Below are 17,931 nucleotides of genomic sequence, written 5' to 3'. Positions count from 1 at the left end.
CCGGGCCTCTGGAGGGACAATGGGCGCAGCAGCATCGCGAGCCTTCTCGTGTGCTGCTCCAACCGTCGCAGCTCCATCACCCGCGCCCCTCCCCCTCGCTGCTGTGTGTCGCCCGCACATGTGACCGGCCGCGCTCCAAACAACCACCCCGCCGCCGCCCACTCACCGCGTCGACAAAGCCCAGTTGCGGGCGGCTGAAACGCCGCAAGGTGCTTCGTGCGTCGAGCGGTTGGCACACGGCCCAGAACGACACGCGCACCGCACGACCCCCTGCCCTCCTAGTCTCGCCGCCGCCGCCAAAGAGGCCTTCGCGATAGACTATGTATATGCGCAGGCCGCCGCCATGACTGCCCCAGCTCGCCCCCAGCCGCCGCCCCCGGCAACCCTCCCTCAACACCACGACCATCACGACGACCCGCTGCCGCTGCCTCTGCCTCTGCCTCTGCCTCTGCCGCGCCCCGTGAAGCCTCTCCCCGCTGCCCAAGCTCCCGACGCCCACCTCGCCCACCTCGACCCCCCCGACCCCCCCGACGCGCCATCCCCCTCGACCACCACCACCACCACCATGGGAGAAAGCACCACCCTCGCCCGCCAGCTGGCCAACACCAAGGACGCCGCCACCACCTCGCGCCGGCCCTCGACGCCCCGCGCGCAGACCGACCCCCAGCCCGACACGCTCGTTTCTCTCGCCTCGCGGCCCTCCAACACATTGCCCTACATGCGCTCTCACCTTCGTTCACGCAGCGGATCCGGCATTCCCAGTGCACCTCCCATGGCACGAGCCCACTCGCTACCCACCGTCATGCAACCCACGAGCAGCCTCATGCTTCCCCCAAGCCCAGCGCCGCTCACCACGCCAGGCTCGCCCCTGCGATCCCCCAAGCATGCCCGCAGTCCACGCGCGCCCGAGCCACGCCCGCACCCCGTCGGAGCTCCCGAGCGCTATGGTTCCGCCATGCGACCGGTTTCCATGGGCTCCTTCGATGGCGCCCCCCGTGTGTGCGACATATCCGAGGATGCAGAGCTAGAGCTCACCCCCCGAGTCGGCACCGCCCTGTCCAACCTGTACAGCAACAGCACCGGCTCGCTCTCGAGGCGCCGACGCCCAGCTTCGCCTCTTCACCACGTCTCCATCCCATTTGGTGCGCCGCCTACCAGCAACCCCTCGGCCAGCACACCCACCTCGGCAGCCTCTTCGCCTCTCTTTGCTCCAGCCAGGTTCAACGAAAACTATCCCGCCTCGCTTGCATCCTCGTCGGTGCCCTCGACTCCCACGTCGATGCGCTCTCGCAGTCCCTCCATCTCGTCTCTCGAAACCATCGAAGACAGTCCAGACGCAGAGGAAGAAGCAATAGAGGCCGACCGCATTGCCAGACTCAAGGCCGCAGCCGATCGTGAGGATGGCGGCGAGCCAAGGAGGTCCAGCTTGGACGCCCCCGAAGGCCGTGGCCGCAGCATGAACTTTGGCAAGCGAGACTCCAGAAAAAGATGGAGTGTCTGCGGAGCCGAGCGACGAGGAGACTTGGACCTGGAGACCATTTGGGAGGACTGATCATCACAACAGCATATTACCAAGGATTGGGTGGCGTTATCACAAGCGGTGTTTTTTTATTGCATTTCCAACTCACTCATTTAACCAGCGCGTGGAGTTTGGGAGTCGATTCACCGAGTCTTGTGCCAGGTACGACTCGACTGATCTGCATTTTTTTTACTTTTTTGCTTTTGACATTACGATCGCCCAACGTCCCACGAGGGCTCGTTTCAATCAACGGAATGGAGCTGCGAAGTGGGTCTCACATATGTAGTATGATACGTCTTCACGATACGAGACAGCCGTCAACAGATGATACCCTCCTTGGCAGGAGCGCTGGTTACACATGTAGCAATTGAACTAGTTAGTCAAATCATTGCACATGCGCAACATCTTGGCAATGCAACTAGAAACACTGGCGTTTGTGAAAAGCATCCATGTGGCAAGTTGACATTTTTGACGGGCTACTTCCCCTTTGGGAAGCTCCAACAGTCGGCCAATGACATCACATGCTGTCGGCCTGCTCTAGTGGGGTGGCCTGTCGGACACGACTGCCCCTCAAGTACTAAGACACTCAACAACGAAAAGTCTGGAGTGCTGACATAGCAATCGGATTCCATATATTCTCTGCTCCAGGCTCATCCAGGCTCATACTTGCTTGGCCTTTGCATCAACCGTACTCACCACAGCTGCCAAGATGATCAACCTCGGAATCATTGGAACCAACTGGATCACCCACTCATTTGTCGAGGCCGCTCACGCAACAGGCAAATACACCCTCACAGCCGTCTACTCTCGGAAAGAAGAAACGGCAAAGGAATTTGCATCCAAGTACGCCGGCAACCAAATCACCACCTTTACCCTGCTCGACGCCCTCGCCAACAGTGACAAGATCGACACCATCTACATTGCCAGTCCCAACATCCTGCACTATGAACAAGCTAAGCTCTTCCTCGGAGCAGGCAAAAACGTCATCCTCGAGAAACCCAGCTGCAGCACCGTTGGCGAACTCGACGACCTCTTTGCCCTTGCAAAAGAAAAAAACGTCATCCTTGTCGAGGCGTTCCGCCACATCCAAGAAGCAAACTTCAAGCTGTTGAAGCACAAGATGGCCGATCTGGGCCCTCTGTACGGCGCCTCGATTACCTTTGCCCAGTACAGCAGCCGCTACGAAAAAGTGCTGCAGGGCGAGGTGCCCAACATCTTCAACCTCGAAATGGGCGGCGGGGCCCTCGTCGATCTTGGCGTCTACTGCGTCGCTGCTGCCGTGGACCTCTTCGGCGCCCCCATCGACTCGCACTACTGGCCCGTCAAGATTGCCACGGGCGCCGATGGCGGCGGCCGCTTGATCCTGACATACCCCACCTTTACCGTGCATCTCTGCCACTCCAAGATTTACAACTCCGACGCCCCCTCGGAGATTTACGGAGAAAACGGCACCCTGATTGTGCCCTCCATCACCGACATCGACAAGGTTACCCTGTGGGACCCACGGAATAAGACAAGACAAGATGTACCCGGCGTCAAGGCGCCCGAGAAACTCAACTTGATCGACGAGGCAAGAGAGTTTGCGAGGTGCATTGAAGAAAAGGATACAGCGGCTTTGGCGCGCTTGGAGAAGCACTCTAGAGATACGCTGGCTGTTATGCAAAAGGTCAGGCACGACAATGGGCTTGTGTTCCCTGGAGACAAGTAAAAAAAAAAAGTGTCGTTGGGGTACATGTGGTTGTACGTAGCATACAGCTAGCTCATCGTGTCATGGCGAGAACACACCAAGGCATTTTTAACCTTTGATTACTTTCTTCTTATGCAAGACCCTGCATGCATACTTGTGCACCTCACACACACACACACACACTCTCTCTCTCTCTCTCTCTCTCTCTCTCTCTCTCACCGCATTTACTTGGCTCACAAACTTCAAATTCAAAACATCAAAGGGAAAAACTCTTTGGTAAAAGAAAAATTTGATTGGGTATATTGATAGATACTCGGCTTCATTCATGGAGGGAGGGGGCGTGAGAGAGGAGCTATGCCTTCTCTCTCTCTTGAACCATCACCCCCCTTTTTTTTCCTCTTCCTCTTCCTCTTCCTCCTCCTCCTGCTTCTTCGCCACGGCCTCGGCCATACTGTAGACTTCTTCTGTGCCCTTTTTGCCGAAACCTTCCCCGTGTCTCAGCAGCATTTCTCTACCGAAATGGAAAGGGGAATTAAAAAAAAAGGGACTCGCGTTTCGAGTTTTTTTTTGTTGGTTGGTTGGTCTTTCTTTCCCGCGGAAGTGTACAATGGACTCGGGTATCGTGAGTTGTTCTAGACCACTCATACCGGTAAATTCCATTGTCCCTTTTTTTTCGTTTCGGGCCTTGTCTTTCTCTCTCTCTCTCTCTGTCTGTCTGCACACCAAGTATCGCGCTGCCATTCTTCGCCTGCGCTTTTTTCCCCTGCTCAAAAAAAAGAAGAAGAAGAAGAAGAAAAAGAAGAAGAGTGAAAAAAAAGATCTTTATCCGTGTCGCGGATCAAAGACGAAGAAATAGAAGGAGAAGGGGGAGGAGGAGAAGAAGAAGAAGAATGGACAAATAAAACCATTTTCTCCCAAGTACCAAAAAAATTGATCTCCCCCAAATCAAAAAAAAAGAGGAGATGAAAGAAAAAAAAAGAGGAATAGAAGAAATCGCAATGATGAAGAGAAAGCGAGATAAGAGAGAGAGAGAGAGAGAGAGAAAAAGAAAAAAACGAATCAACAGAGTTTGTAGCATGGCAGCTACCGGTATAATCGCCTCGTATTCGCAATCGTCCCCTTTAAAACGATTGATGGATTGGGAAAATAAAACACAAGAATAATAAAGGACCCCTTTGGCCGTGCCGCTGAATACGTCTTATGATGAGGGGATCGGAGGCAGAGGACGTGTTGGTGGGGGACCAGGGCAAGGAGGAAGAACAGTCCATGTGCGAGGAGCCATGATTGATAACTTGGTTGGTTGGTTGGTTGGTTGGTCTCGTTGATTGATTGATTGATTGATTGGCTGATTTTTCAGGTCGTGTGAGAGCAAAAGGTAAAAAAAGATTTTTTGATCGCTTAATTCGGGGCTATTTGCAGGCGTGGGATCGACACGGGCGGCCTTTTTTTCTTTGGTGGGTTGGATTGAGGAAGGGGGGGATTGCGCTAGAGGGTTGGCAGCGTGGGTGCTGGTGACTGCTTGCGGTGTAGTGTTGGGCGATCGAGGGCCTTTGGTGGTGTATGTGTATGGTGATGTGTTGGTTGCTGGACTCGAAAAACAAGACTGTGGGGGGGGACAGAGACTTGTTTTATATATGTCGTCGTTGGAGGGTGTTGTGGAGACAAGCTGAGGGTTGAGGAGTGGCGGTGGAGAGAGGTGGGGTTGTTGTAGTAGTTGTTGTTAGAGTATTCAAGTATTTCCTCTCGTGATGTGGTGGTGTTGAATGTAGAAAAGCGGGCTGTTGATGCTTCAAGTATTGTGTCGAGACAATTGCTGATGAGGAACCGCCCCCTAATATAAAAAAGCAACAGGTGAGCAGCCTGCTTGCAAGGCAGAGACACCCCCGGCCCCTGAAAACCATTCTTTGTGATTTTGACGACCTGCACGTAACTCAGGGTAAGCCCGCTCCTCAAACGAACAGGCGTAAAAGGAAAACCATTCCCAGCAGAGACTCTCAACTGCAAGGTACACTAGGGAATCCGCGACCCACATCCACCCACGCATGGCGAACTGGGATATGATCGACATCTAAGCCGCCTTTGTGCGGTTGTGTTTTCTTTTGGCACAACACTAACAACGAGGGGAGGGGGGGGGGAGAGGAAGGCCAAGCATGTCAATGCCCCACCCCTGTCCTAGCGTGAAGCTGATCATAGCTAAGAAAAAGCAAAAATGAAGGCTCCCCCAGGACGGTAGGCTGTTGGGCTGGATGTCTGCATCCGCAGCAGCCCAAAGATAGGCGTTTATCTCTAAGCGAGCCTAAATTGGGATGCTGGGACAGTCTGGATTCGGTACTCGGGGGTTACAAGACACAAAGCTGTGCGATAGTGGCGATAGTCAGGGCGGATAGGTGAGTACGCCTAGCTGTGTTGAATACTGGCGGTATGGAAATCGTCTCTTGCACAGCCAAACAATCATCCCCCAGCCTCGAGAATGGCTTCATCTTGTGGGGGCGGAACGAGAAAAAAGTGGGAAATGATTTCGCCATGCCCTTGCTCATGCTCATCTGAGAAACAGGCGATGTAGTCGCTAGACGCATGGGGTCAGCTTCAGCCTTCCTTACGATGAATATTGCTTTGCACAACGTGTTCACCATGCCTCCCCCCTACGGCGCCGCAACCGTCGGTTCCTCAGAGGCCTAAGCCACAGGCATCGCCACTCGGCTCGTGGCAGTGTCATACGATTGATGAAGCTAATGCATTATTCCGTCTCAGCTTACCCTCGTTGCTGGCAGGCTGTGTCTTTCGCACGTATGTATGTAGACAGTCCCTGCGTGTCATGCCATGGCTTGCACCGTGATGGCAATCCCCAAGATGCCCTCATCGCTTAAGCGGGTGGTGTCGATCTCCCTGCACGGCATGCTAAGCGAGTATATCCCCGGGGCCGATCGACGATGCCAAGGTACGTTCGTGATGTACTGTATCTAGCAGCCAAGTTAGCGGCAATGCACTGGTGGAAGCAAGCAAGCGGCGGCCAATTCACGCCCATGTTCGCCTAACAGCCTTTCGCGAGCAGTTTGCGAACGGCTTTAGTCGCTGAGCAGCGCGGCATCAAAGACAAAGTTGTGGAGCTTTGTGCATGTGCATATTAACCAAAGTTGTTGCATATAGGCTGAAGGGCATATGGGCATGCCCCTTAGCCCGTGATCAAGCCGATGGTCGACCAAGACGCTGGAGGCATTAGGTAAGCTAGCCGGCGGTACAACGGTGCCGTCACCAATTATGTGACTCAGCCTGGCGACTAGGGAAGGACCGTCGACCGCGGATCTGGGTGTTTTACAGCTGACGTGCCGGGCGGGCCTGGTCCATTTTGGTGACAAGATACCCACGTGCACAGACCAGGCGGGTATCGCTTACCCCTACCTGTCTGGCTGCTAGACTGGCTTTGTCTCGAGGTCCTATGGGTCAGAGCTGTGGGGTACTCATCGGCCTCCCCGGAGCAGGTGGCTGATCTCCTGTCGGGACGAGCTTGTGCTTGAGCTGACGGCTGTGGGGTTGTGACAGCGCGGGCTCCGCGGACCCAGCACGTCTGACATGAAGGCTGGCATCCTTACATGGACACTGTTGAGGAGAAAGAATCTGGACTTGATGCCTTCCGCCATGGCTTCGGTATCGAGGACCATTTCCTATGGGGACATGGGAATAGCTTCCGTCTCCCCTCTGCGCTATGACGTTTCGCATCCCGCAGCGGCGGTGCATCATGATCCCATGGTTTCTCATGAGCACAGTCTTTGGGTGGTGCCAAGAATCTGTTCTGGCATCTGACGAATCTGCAGAGTCCTTGTCTCTTGGGTTGACCTTTTTGATCACTTGAAGCACGTGCTGACTGCCATTGGACCGTCTTGGAGACTGTATACCGCGACCGCCAGTCCAAGTCCACCACCGACCCGTGTGTGTCGAGCATAGATGAACGAGCCGTTGGACCATCAGCTGTTCACTAGGTGTTTACGCTAACATGTCGACACATCGACTAACCCGCATTATGTCAGGCTTTTTAACCGGTTAAGCGTGCTGCTGACCACAGGTGCTAACGCACAAAGTTCAAGTCGGATGCGGACCGACCTTACCGGTACCAAGGTTCACCCATTCCGGGCTGTCCAGTATGCACGCCTCAAAGAAACCTTAGTTTCCTTGGCATCAGGTCTGCCTATGATTCGAGGCTGATGTGTGGCAATCATCCCAATGCTACATCCTAAAGTAAGGCAAACCAGCGGTGCGGTGAGACTTGCATGGAGGGGGGGGACACGGTAACCTACAACCCCTGCATATCGTTGAAGTTTCAACGTCTCTCTAGGACAGTCATCTAGCAAAAACCTCAGGGCCAAGAAAAGGCTACTTTCGGTTTATGGCCACTTTGGAGCTAATCAATGGACGGTTCGTTTCGAAACTCGTCTCACGATACACCAGCGTTTACCCAATCCAGCGGGTTTTGCGAGGCACGAGGTGGCGCATTTCGATCGCGGTAGCGTTTCTTGCGTTCAACTGGGATCGTTAAGCCTGAAGATGTGGCAGCAAGCCCGCTCGGCGCTTCAGGGGATTCGTTAGCCCCAGGGACTACCACCTCTACCGACAGCCTCCTTTTTGTAACAAGCTTTTTGCGTAATCAGACTCGCTTCTGCTAAAAGGCGTAGTTTAACGGAATCTGTTTTCCTATCAGCCGCCCACCACCGCTTACCTTTACTAGCACGCTTGGTCTCGCATTAGATGGAACCGATATATCCCCAATCTGCCACTTTATGTGCCAAGCAGTCCATGTTAGGTGCCAAGAGATTGAGAGTGGGCGGTGAGGGTCGTGAACAACGCAACATCATGCTGAAGTTTGTGTGTCAAACGGTAGACAGCCTCAATCGCCATGTCGGATTTACACATGCTGACTGAGCTAGAACAGCAAGAGCCCAAGTATCGTTGCCCCTAGAGATCAGTTCCCAGATGAAGGGGCAGACCTCTCAAACACAAAACCATCTTCTCAGATGTTGTGGGGGGTGGACATGGTAATTGATACCCGGCACAGAGCAATGCACACATAGCGGCATAGTTTCGCTGGGTGATCGCATGCGGTGTAAAACGCTGGAGTTGCTAGCTCAATAGATGCAGAGGGGTAGGCAAGCTTACTGAAACTAGGTGTGCACCTTCGGCATACAATAGACATTATTTCCCCCGGTACCTATACCCGCGAGCACGGGCGCCAAAATTATCGTCATGTTAGAGTAGCCATGACACATCCATGGTACCCAGGTGGTATGTGCCGCAACTGTTCTTTAGTGTCAGGCCTCGGAAGTGGCTTTCTTGCCATGGCCGCGTCATCATGGTGACAGCGGGCGGCAATTCTAACAAGCGTGTAGTAATCATGCAAGGCAAGGTTTAAGATCCGGTCCATTGATCGTTACCTGCGCCTGTTAGCAAGCCGCGCCTCTGACAAGATTTCAGGAGATGGGACTGACTCAGCACATATGTCGCATCCATGAAGTTGTTTTTGTGCTTAAAATAAAAAGATATTCAAGAAAATCCCGCACCTTCATAATTGCAAACCTCGCTTCAGCAAAAGAGGAACAACACCCGTGCTGCCAGCTCGCTTCGAGAGAGGAACGATGATCTTCTATTTTCCTGATGCTCTTTAGATAAGGTGCACAGGCTGCAAAGTCTCAAAATTGCAGACTCCGGCACTGAGCAACTTTGCCGTCAGACAAAGCCAGTGGTTTCCGCAACTTCCGTTCGGTCCACCGACTGGACGGTGTTGGATTTTGTTGAGCTAGGATGTAGCCGCATGAGAATGGAGACGCTTAGATACTTTCGTGTTATTTCCTGGACTACACCTAATTGAAAAGGTGATCTGCATCGTGATAGCTGCGCGAGTCGCATGGTCTGCGCTATGTTATACTGAACATCTGTCTTGCTCCTAGGTGCATCTTTGTTGCGCTATATCACCAGTGGCCTTTCAACATGACGATCTCAGCTAGCACATCTTCATTAGAGACGTGGCATGAGTTCGCTGGCTTCACAAGCAAAGTACCGGCGACTACCGGTAGACTGGCAGGCCCGCAAGAAAGGGGACAGTATTGACGTCAGGTGGCGCGAAGATCGGGGTCATGATGCTGAAGTCTTGTTGCCGTAATATCAACACGGATCGTATTAGCGAAAGATCCGAGTGTTTGTTTGGGACGTTGTGCAAGCTTGTAGTGTGGTGGGGCGTAGATACAGAGGAAGTCTGGGGGGAAGAGGGACTGATTCCAATTCGGACGGGGATCTGGTGCACAGGGTTGTGTTCGGCTACTGCGGGAAAGCTAAACCGCATTGGCTACCGGAAGCGGAAACAGCGAGCTTCCGTTCCTAGATCCAACCTCCATCCCACGCTACCACTCGATGATCACATCACGATAGCAAAACGTCTTAGAATATGCTGGTGCTTTGTACGAGTCAGGAGTTTACACTTGCTGTGAAATACAGGTAAACTACGTCAGGAGATGGGCACATTATCCCAACACGGCATCATCACCAACACATCGCATTGCTCCAAGATCCGGCCAGTCCTTACCTGCCTCGTCATTGTCATTAGCATTCGTTCATTGACTCCGATTCAGTGGTAGATCTTGGTTGATCTATGCGAGTGACGGTGCCTGGTTTAACCAATCTTTCCATTTGGCTGCACAGGCATGAAGCGGGACCCTAGAAATAGTGTCGTTCACAATCCTAGCGAACACGTCGACACGGACTATGTGACTTTAAATACCTCAATTAAAATTCCAGCCCGGGTAATCATATACGACAGGTAAAGATCTTATGGTATGGATATAGCAAGAGAGAGCCTGAACCTTGTCTAGGACATTTGTGCATCTTAAGCTAAGATTCTTTTCCCGTTCATTAGGCGCCTTCATTTATTCAGACCCCCAATAATTTTGACAACGTAAAGGGGCCCCAAGACTGCGTTATCTAAGTGTTGCGTAAATTGTCGCTTTGACATCTATCATGCAAGCCCTCACTAAATACGTCTGCAACGCTCATCTATCTACAGTGTACATACAGAGTTATATACTCCCAATGCATTCGTATCCTGCACCAACTCTTTAATCCGGCATGTTTATGTTTCCGTCTTCATCATTGAATGCGGTATGCTTGTAATTAACATGCTGATGGTCTTTGGGCTCGTTAGACCCATACATGCTTTTTTTTCGCCTGTCTTGCCCTGAGCGTAATTTCGAGAGCGTATCGGCCTAATCGTTATTCCCGGGGCCGATTTCCCCAATGCTCACACAGTTTGCAGAGTAATAGTTTCCAAATATCCCATGACATATAAAGATCCCCAAGATTTATGATGCGCTCCATGCTTAATTAAGGCGGGCTCCTCTTATTCCTACATCAACTGCAAGTACGACGCCTAATGCAGGGAAATATGTCTAAATACTAGGCACAAAACTGTATTTTGGTATAAATACGGATCAGGCTTGACTCCAATGCTCGTACTGAGAGAAGGGGGCAATGCCAAAGGTGGCATGACTGTCTATCACTTACAGCGTCGAGGCCGCAATCGAATAGAAAAGCCCAATGGATCCCCAAAAGGCTATATTATGGTCACGGGTGATCCGTTTGCTCGCAGTCACAAAGCGGGGCTCGCAGCTCAAGTCTTTTTCTTCATGTGGAGGTCAAAGGCACACATCCATTCGTTTTCTCACAAGATGATAAACGGACTCTACCTTCCATAGTAACTTATTCTATGGAAGGAAATTGGATGTACTTAAAAATGCAATCTAGATTTGTCCCGGTGACTCTCGTGTAGCCTTAAAGTGCTCTGTCTTCACTTCTTACATCAATGATAATATGAGAGAACCGTAAGCTGCCGGATTCGGTCCAAGAGTCAGCCTATGAAAAACTCGCTGCTCTTTCCGATTGTAATTCAATTGCCTATGGTCCCAAACGCACAGATGTGGGCAGTTGTTCGGGTGAAATTGTTTTCTTCTGTGCTAAGCCCAACAACCATGTTGATTTCCCTCAAAAGCAAGAATGTAAATACGTTAGATGTCGTAGACACAGCGCATCTGATCACGCCATCAAAGGCAAAGTGATACACAATAATCACATGAGATTGGACATGTGTGTCTAACACTGCAACATCTTCAGCTACTTTTACGCAACGCTTCATAGCGGCAATGAGTGCTTCTGCAATATTGAGCTCAACATAAAACATGCATCTAAACAAATCATCATGAGATCTGCCTCGACGCTGCGCCTCGGTGATTCTCGTCAGATATGTGGGGGCCTAAACGCCACGAGCCTCTATTACAGATGTACTCGTATATCGGCTAAGAATAATGAATTCAGCGCTGCAGCGTCGGAAGTGGCCCTTGAACTTAACAGCACAGATTCTGATTTCAAAGTGGCTTTTACCAACGGCAATCATGACTGCTTTTGCAGCGCCTCCACCGACCCCTGCGGTTGTTTAACTTTGAGGCGCAGTGGTGCAGCTTTTGAGGCGCGGCTTGCGTGTTCTTCAGCAAACCTGGTTGTCATCGTTGATGGCTTCATGGCCCGCTTCCGATTGGCGTTCTCGACAAATATGCTTTCATTTCGATCGTCAATTCTTGCATGCAATTCTGCTGACGGGCTTTTTATGTAATCTTTCATGCAATCATGACTCCATTTCAATACCCAGCTAAGCGCCTCCCTGCATTCCCCCCGCGCTGCGTAGCCAGTAAAGGCACGAGCTCCTCTCACAGCGATGATACATACCAGACATCATCAGCCGAACGCAACATCAAACGATGCAATTATGCACCAGCCGAATGCAAGGTCCCGGTGCACAAGCATCTGTAACCGAGCAGCAACAGCAGCCTAGCCAGCCATCCAAAAAGCATCAATATGCTTTTGTTGTCAACAAAAGTCTCGAAAAACATCATGCCATGCTTGCAGCCATCGAGATGGTAACTGGCAGAAGAAAGCAATGGCTCTGGAACCTGCATAACGGTGAAGCCGAAGTGCTACCGCTTCCTCATCCTTGGATGTTGTTTTTGTTTTCTCTCGGGAGAGGGCCCGGGTCCGTGGGCGCGGGAAAAGTGACAGCTCCACGCTCACAGCCACAACTCGCCATGACGTGTCCAGTAAGTGGTTCTAGATCTCGGGGCCGTTGAGGAGGAGAAAGAAGGAAATGCTCGTATACGATGCCGAGACGACTGATTACTTGGTCATTTTTTCTGATCATCGTGGCTGATAGAATCGGCTCGAGGTATTGATCTTCCAGATCTCCCCATCGTCCTCGAGTACGGATATGGCATAATTGGCCCTCATATACTGTTTCTCTCAACATAATCTTTTGGGTCTCTTGTACTTAGCTCTCTTCTATTTCCATTGGTTCTATCCGCCATGCTCCCAGTATCAAAGTCCTGGGCTTGAAATAACACAAAGTAAATACCATTCATCGAAGCGGGATAGCTGATGCCATCCCGGACCGACCGGGATTTGGTTCTCGGTTTCGCGTTCGAGGTGTGCATGGTCGACGGTAGCGACACCACGCCTGCCGATGCGTCGGAAGAAGGAACCTCGTCTTGCGCAGAAGCAAATCAAACGCTTGAAACCGGAAATGCGCCCGGTGGATAAGCTGCTACTCCTGTATGCGCCCCCTCACAGCAAATGCGTGGCTGCACTAGTAACAACTGTGGCTGTATTCAGCTGGGTCTGGAGCGCCTGCATAATGCCGACGGGATGCATGAAGAAACCCGATGCAGTGTTTTGGTGTTGAGCTCTGGAACCCTCAGGTATAATTTCTTTTAATTTGTCTGTTTATGTCCACAGGCATGTTTGAGAAACCTTAAGACTCAGCTCGGCGACATGGTTATTGAAGGGATTCGCAGACGGATCTGGACTGAGTTCATTGAGACATGCAGAAATGAAGCAGCCAATAGGAATGTTATACGGGGCTGGGTCCCACGCGGATACCATCGTCTTGTTGATACGCTTTCGGAGGATGCTCGTGTTATGCTCGCCGACCAACTGTGAACATTGTTACTATGGATTGGCATGCAGTTTGTGTATAGCACTGGAATGCGATAGGTCCAAGCTGCGGATATGCATTATGCAGAACTGTGATCGTAAGCACGCGATAGCTGAATGAGTGAATATTGCGAATCTGAGGCGAGTGCGTGTAACGAAGAGTGAGATGACAGAGCTGCACAATCACAGAAAATGGCCCGCAAACTTATAGTTTATTTTGGCAGAGTCCATGCCGACTTGCGCTCAGCATTTCATTCTCGGTCTACATGCAGAGATATCTGGTAATATTTCATCCGGATATCCTAGTGTGTTGTCATTACATAGACCTTCCAGTGTTGCGGACTCTGGTCTTTTGATGCCTGGCCAGATATTCGGTGGCCTCGTTGGAATGATCGGCGTACTTAGATCTGGAGGCGCTCGACCTTGTCCTTGAGAGTGCGGATTTGGCCCATCAAGTCCTAAAACTCATTAGCCCTGGCACGGTACTTGGTTTCAAGTAATGTGAACTTACAGAAGCCTCGTTGGTCGTGATGCTGGCGGCAATAACGGGCCTGGCAACGCCGCAAGCACGGCCGAGGGCCATCTTGGAAGGAACGTAAACGTATGGCACGTTCTTGTCCTCGCAGAGAAGAGGCAGGTGGAGCAGGATGGCGAGAGGAGAAGTGTCAGCGGCGAGGATGATCAACTCGCTAATACCACGGTTCAGAGTCCTAAAACGCCGCATGTTAGCAATTGTGCTTGGAGTTCCGCGCATAATGGCATGGATTGTACGTACTTGGTGGCTTCGTTGGCACCCTTCTTCAACTGCCTGTAGTGGGTCGCCTGCTGGACGAGGTCGAGGATCTCTTGCGACAAGGCCTGGTCAGCCTGGGGCCATGCGGCGCTGTTGTCCTCGGCCATTTCGAAGGTTGCGATGTGTAGAGTGGAGTTTGAGAGTAGGGTTCACTGCTGAAGCTCGTCCGAAAGAGGATTCCTGGGACCTGTTAGTATATGGGACGCGCACGCCATGGGAGCAACCTACACGGCTCGCTCGCCCAGGAAAATATTGTCGGTGGAGATGAGTGGTTAGTATTGAAGCTGGAGCTTGTGCAAAATCGAAAAAGTTGCCGGGATGATCGCCTTGGCAGATCTCACGTGTTACACTAATGCCAGGATGGGGATAGCGTCGAGCGAGCGAGCCAGACGTACAGCTCTTCGCCAACCGTCGTCACCACTCCTCGACATCACAAACGCCCCCGTCGCCGCATCCACCGCTCGCGTCCATCTCAATAAAGATCTCGAACCCCTTCCAGACGTCTTTTCGATTACATATACCACCGCAAACATGGTGTCCGAACTCTGGTGAGTGCTTACGGAGCTCCCTCGTTCATGATGCAGGCAGCTTCCAGCTTCCGTCTTGAGCGCAAGCTGGGCCTGTTGCGGTCATCAGCGAAGCGAACAAGCTTCCGCTGCGATACACAAACAAGGAACAAGCTAACAAGACCTCCGCAGCCCCGTCTATGCTGTAAGTACTCGAGTACCAAGCTCCGCCTCGCCTCCCGACGCGATCAGAACCGCGACGACCCTGTTTCCATCATCATAACACGATGCGACGATGATCGCAACACACACCACAGGACTGGGCTAATAAATGACAGCCCTTTTTCGGCGCGATGGGCTGCACGTCAGCCATCGTCTTCGCGTGTTTCGGCGCTGCCTACGGAACCGCCAAGGCTGGTGTCGGTGTCTCCGCTATGGGTGTCCTTCGCCCTGACCTGATCGTCAAGAGTACGTTTGGCTATGCGGTCTTGATCGCCGGCTTGTGTGTTGCATGAATGCAGCTAACTGTCCACACAGACATCATTCCCGTCGTCATGGCGGGTATTATTGGTATCTACGGACTCGTCGTGTCCGTGCTTATCTCCAACGGCTTGAAGCAGGATTCTTCGCTGTTCGCCAACTTCATCCAGCTCGGCGCTGGTCTTGCCGTCGGCCTGTCGGGTATGGCTGCTGGTTTCGCCATCGGTATTGTTGGTGACGCTGGTGTACGAGGAACTGCCCAGCAGCCCAGGTTGTTCGTCGGAATGATCCTGATTCTCATTTTCGCTGAAGTCTTGGGTACGCCAACTTATATCGTGTTCTGAAGAGATGTCATTGCTAACACCCACCGTAGGTCTTTACGGACTCATCGTTGCCCTGCTCATGAACTCCAAGGCTGGCGAGGACACCTGCTAGACGATTACGCAGCCCACGATTGCAGACGCGATACGACAACATTGATCTGCAACAGACAAAGATCGGCATCGATACATCAAGTGTGACGATATGATTTACTTTCATGCCGCGCATAGTCACATGCGCGGCATGCTGTACGTCTACTATGTGTGTCTTTTTTGAAAGAATGGACAAGGAATGCTCCCATAGCAAGGGAGCGAAAGGCGGTGTATAATGGCACGGGTTGACGTGCACTTGGCAATCCATTTGGCGGCGTGTATTCTAGGGTTATCAATTTCATTTTGCGCTTGTAAACGAAATGCATGTTGTCTTTTTTTCTACTTGGACCATGGCGTGCGTGTGTATGTTGTGCAAAGTAGGTGTAGGACAATCCCAATGTCAATCATGCATGACCTCAGCGCTAATGCGGTGTTTACGTCATGATGGGATTCTCGACAGTGTTCGACATGGGCATGTCAATCTACTGAGCAAGCGGCAGCTGTATGATATGCGCATGGTTACAAGGGGTCTGATTATCGTAACGCCGACGTACAAGGCTACTGGGGCGACCTTTTCCAATGGAACGAAGTATGCTTTTGAACACAGCCTTCACTGAAGTGCCTCCGTAAATAGGCAAAGGCAACGACTAAGCAGCAACACACCTATCAACGTGCATTCATCAAGTGAAGAGGCGGAAAGCGGAATGGTTATTGTACGTTGCACAAGCATAGTCTACATGTAATCATCTGGCGACACCGGCCCTACACGTACTCTGTATTCCTCTGATGCATCGTAAACGCCAATAAACACCACCAATGTCAACATGGCATAAACCCAACATGTGCGTATGCGTCTCAGTCGTCATTACCGGCCTTCCTGGCCTTTGCTGCTTGCATCTTGCCCAGTATGGTTTTACTCTTTGCCTTGCCTTCGACTTGCTCGGCGCTACTCAGGCTGCTGTAGAAGGACCGCACCTTTTCGTGAGCAATCACCTTTTTGGGGTCGAAGCGCATAATCTGTAGACCGGCCATGCTTGTTGCACGCGAGAGCGCGACGTACGCCTGGCCCTTTTCGAACACACGGCCGAGATCGACACGTACGCGTTCAAGAGTTTGACCTTGGGCTTTGTGGATGGATAAGGCCCACGCGAGGATGAGCGGAATTTGCGATCGCGATGCTTGCACTTCACCGTTGGGAAGTTCTATCTTCCAGTCTTCGCGTTTGCACAGCAGATCGCGCGTCGTACCGTCTGCAATAGCGAACCGTACCACAGGGTAGATTTGGTTGGTGTTGAGGCCAAGCGTGCTCTTGGCCATCTCCGTCTTCAAAGCAGCGTCTGAAGGCCCGTTTTGAAGGAAACCCTCCTCGTCCTCCTTGTATATGTTGAACATTTGCTCCGTCATAAATCCTGTTATCTTGCCTAGCGACCCGTTGACTAGCGTATCGTCCATGTTCTTCACCAACATGACTTGGGCGCCTTTCTTCAAGTGTATCTGTTCTGGGACCATGCAGCTCTGAAGAAGCCTGTCTCGCTGTTCTTTGTTAGTAATAGTGCCACCATCTCGAGCGTCAAATGTAAATGTGTTGCCGTGCAGTTGGTGCATGCGTGTAGTATTGGCGCGGTCAACTTCCTGGCGTGTGGGAAAGAGCTCAGTTGCCTCAACGCTCTGATCGTCCGTTGGGAGTGGCCGCTCTAGCTGCTTGAAACGTGCAATTGACTCTTGTGTCAGCCGACCCTCTCGCATTTCATTGAGCATGTTCGCAAAGATTGGGTCCTTTTGACGGAAGACGTGTGTAAGGCCGATCGTATGCTCAATGCTTGTGGTCCAGGTGCCTGCGTCAAAGGCAAACTTGGCTGGTTTCCCAAACTCTGGTACTGGAGGCAACTGAAAGAAATCACCAGTGATGACAAGTTGAATACCGCCGAAGGGTCTGCCGTTGTTGCGAATTGTCCGTGCAATCGACTCCAATTTGTCAAACAGGTCGCCGTCCACCATGGAGACTTCGTCCATGATCAGAACCTTTGTACGCATCCATCGCTGCTTTGCTTTGGCGTTTCTTCGGATCTTCTTAATCAGATCCTCGACCGGCTCTTTACCAAGTCCGATGCCTGCAAAACTGTGTAGGGTAACACCACCGATGTTACATGCTGCTAGGCCTGTTGAGGCGGTTACGGCGACTCGATCAGGCTCGCGTACAAATTTACGTCGCAGACCCGTAATGATTTCACGAAGCAAGACTGATTTACCGGTACCTGTTGGGGTTAGCAAGTTCGTCTAGGGAAGGGCGCTCCGTCCCACATACCAGCAGAACCAGTGAAGAAGACACTCTTTTTGTACTCTACTACAAGATTCAGCACGTTTTGCTGCTCTTCGCTCAGAAAGATGCGAGCTATGGTATTTTTCTTCTTCTTCTTTGCGATAGCTTCCTTTCCATCTTCATCGGTGCCTTGGTTCGACTTTGCTTGTGCCTTCATGTTCTCCTTGAAGGCTTTCTGCTGTTGTTTCAAGGCACTCGC

The 17,931-nt window shown here is 51.7% G+C and overlaps 4 protein-coding genes across 4 annotated transcripts; 3 read left to right on the top strand and 1 right to left on the bottom strand.

Annotated features, from left to right (window-relative positions):
* Window positions 1–1,198: 1,198 nt before the first annotated feature.
* On the top strand, window positions 1,199–1,874 carry SETTUDRAFT_167238 (uncharacterized protein). Its single transcript, XM_008024018.1, has one exon. It carries the CDS (start codon window positions 1,280–1,282, stop codon window positions 1,550–1,552), a length of 273 nt encoding a protein of 90 aa, XP_008022209.1. The 5' UTR covers window positions 1,199–1,279; the 3' UTR covers window positions 1,553–1,874.
* A 324-nt stretch (window positions 1,875–2,198) lies between these two features.
* Window positions 2,199–3,307, top strand: SETTUDRAFT_167237 (uncharacterized protein). The gene has a single exon (XM_008024017.1). The coding sequence runs from the start codon at window positions 2,229–2,231 to the stop codon at window positions 3,225–3,227; it is 999 nt and encodes a 332-aa protein (XP_008022208.1). The 5' UTR covers window positions 2,199–2,228; the 3' UTR covers window positions 3,228–3,307.
* Window positions 3,308–13,418: 10,111 nt separating this feature from the next.
* SETTUDRAFT_167236 (uncharacterized protein) lies at window positions 13,419–14,264 on the bottom strand. Its single transcript, XM_008024016.1, has 4 exons — window positions 14,242–14,264; window positions 13,996–14,193; window positions 13,732–13,930; window positions 13,419–13,678 (listed from the first exon to the last, which is right to left on the bottom strand). Exons 2-4 carry the CDS (start codon window positions 14,118–14,120, stop codon window positions 13,622–13,624), a joined length of 381 nt encoding a protein of 126 aa, XP_008022207.1. The 5' UTR covers window positions 14,121–14,193; window positions 14,242–14,264; the 3' UTR covers window positions 13,419–13,621.
* Window positions 14,265–14,457: 193 nt separating this feature from the next.
* On the top strand, window positions 14,458–15,751 carry SETTUDRAFT_167235 (uncharacterized protein). Its single transcript, XM_008024015.1, has 5 exons — window positions 14,458–14,561; window positions 14,712–14,724; window positions 14,858–14,987; window positions 15,057–15,317; window positions 15,373–15,751. Exons 1-5 carry the CDS (start codon window positions 14,545–14,547, stop codon window positions 15,432–15,434), a joined length of 483 nt encoding a protein of 160 aa, XP_008022206.1. The 5' UTR covers window positions 14,458–14,544; the 3' UTR covers window positions 15,435–15,751.
* The last annotated feature ends 2,180 nt before the right edge of the window (window positions 15,752–17,931 follow it).

Source organism: Exserohilum turcica, assembly GCF_000359705.1.
Source record: "Exserohilum turcica Et28A unplaced genomic scaffold SETTUscaffold_11, whole genome shotgun sequence".
NCBI classification, from domain to species: Eukaryota; Fungi; Ascomycota; class Dothideomycetes; order Pleosporales; family Pleosporaceae; genus Exserohilum; species Exserohilum turcicum.
The sequence above is the reverse complement of the archived record's forward strand: the minus strand, read 5'-3'. Positions and strand labels throughout refer to the sequence as shown.

What these genes read in the sequence shown, in the direction of transcription:
- SETTUDRAFT_167238 (XM_008024018.1), top strand. Translation starts at nt 1,280, where the DNA reads ATGCGCTCTCGCAGTCCCTCCATCTCGTCTCTCGAAACCATCGAAGAC.
- SETTUDRAFT_167237 (XM_008024017.1), top strand. Translation starts at nt 2,229, where the DNA reads ATGATCAACCTCGGAATCATTGGAACCAACTGGATCACCCACTCATTT.
- SETTUDRAFT_167236 (XM_008024016.1), bottom strand. Translation starts at nt 14,120, where the DNA reads ATGGCCGAGGACAACAGCGCCGCATGGCCCCAGGCTGACCAGGCCTTG. An exon ending in GGTGCCAACGAAGCCACCAA is followed by an intron (nt 13,931 to 13,995) that starts GTACGTACAATC and finishes GCGGCGTTTTAG; the next exon opens with GACTCTGAACCGTGGTATTA. An exon ending in TCACGACCAACGAGGCTTCT is followed by an intron (nt 13,679 to 13,731) that starts GTAAGTTCACAT and finishes AATGAGTTTTAG; the next exon opens with GACTTGATGGGCCAAATCCG.
- SETTUDRAFT_167235 (XM_008024015.1), top strand. An exon ending in CCCTGACCTGATCGTCAAGA is followed by an intron (nt 14,988 to 15,056) that starts GTACGTTTGGCT and finishes CTGTCCACACAG; the next exon opens with ACATCATTCCCGTCGTCATG. An exon ending in CATTTTCGCTGAAGTCTTGG is followed by an intron (nt 15,318 to 15,372) that starts GTACGCCAACTT and finishes CACCCACCGTAG; the next exon opens with GTCTTTACGGACTCATCGTT.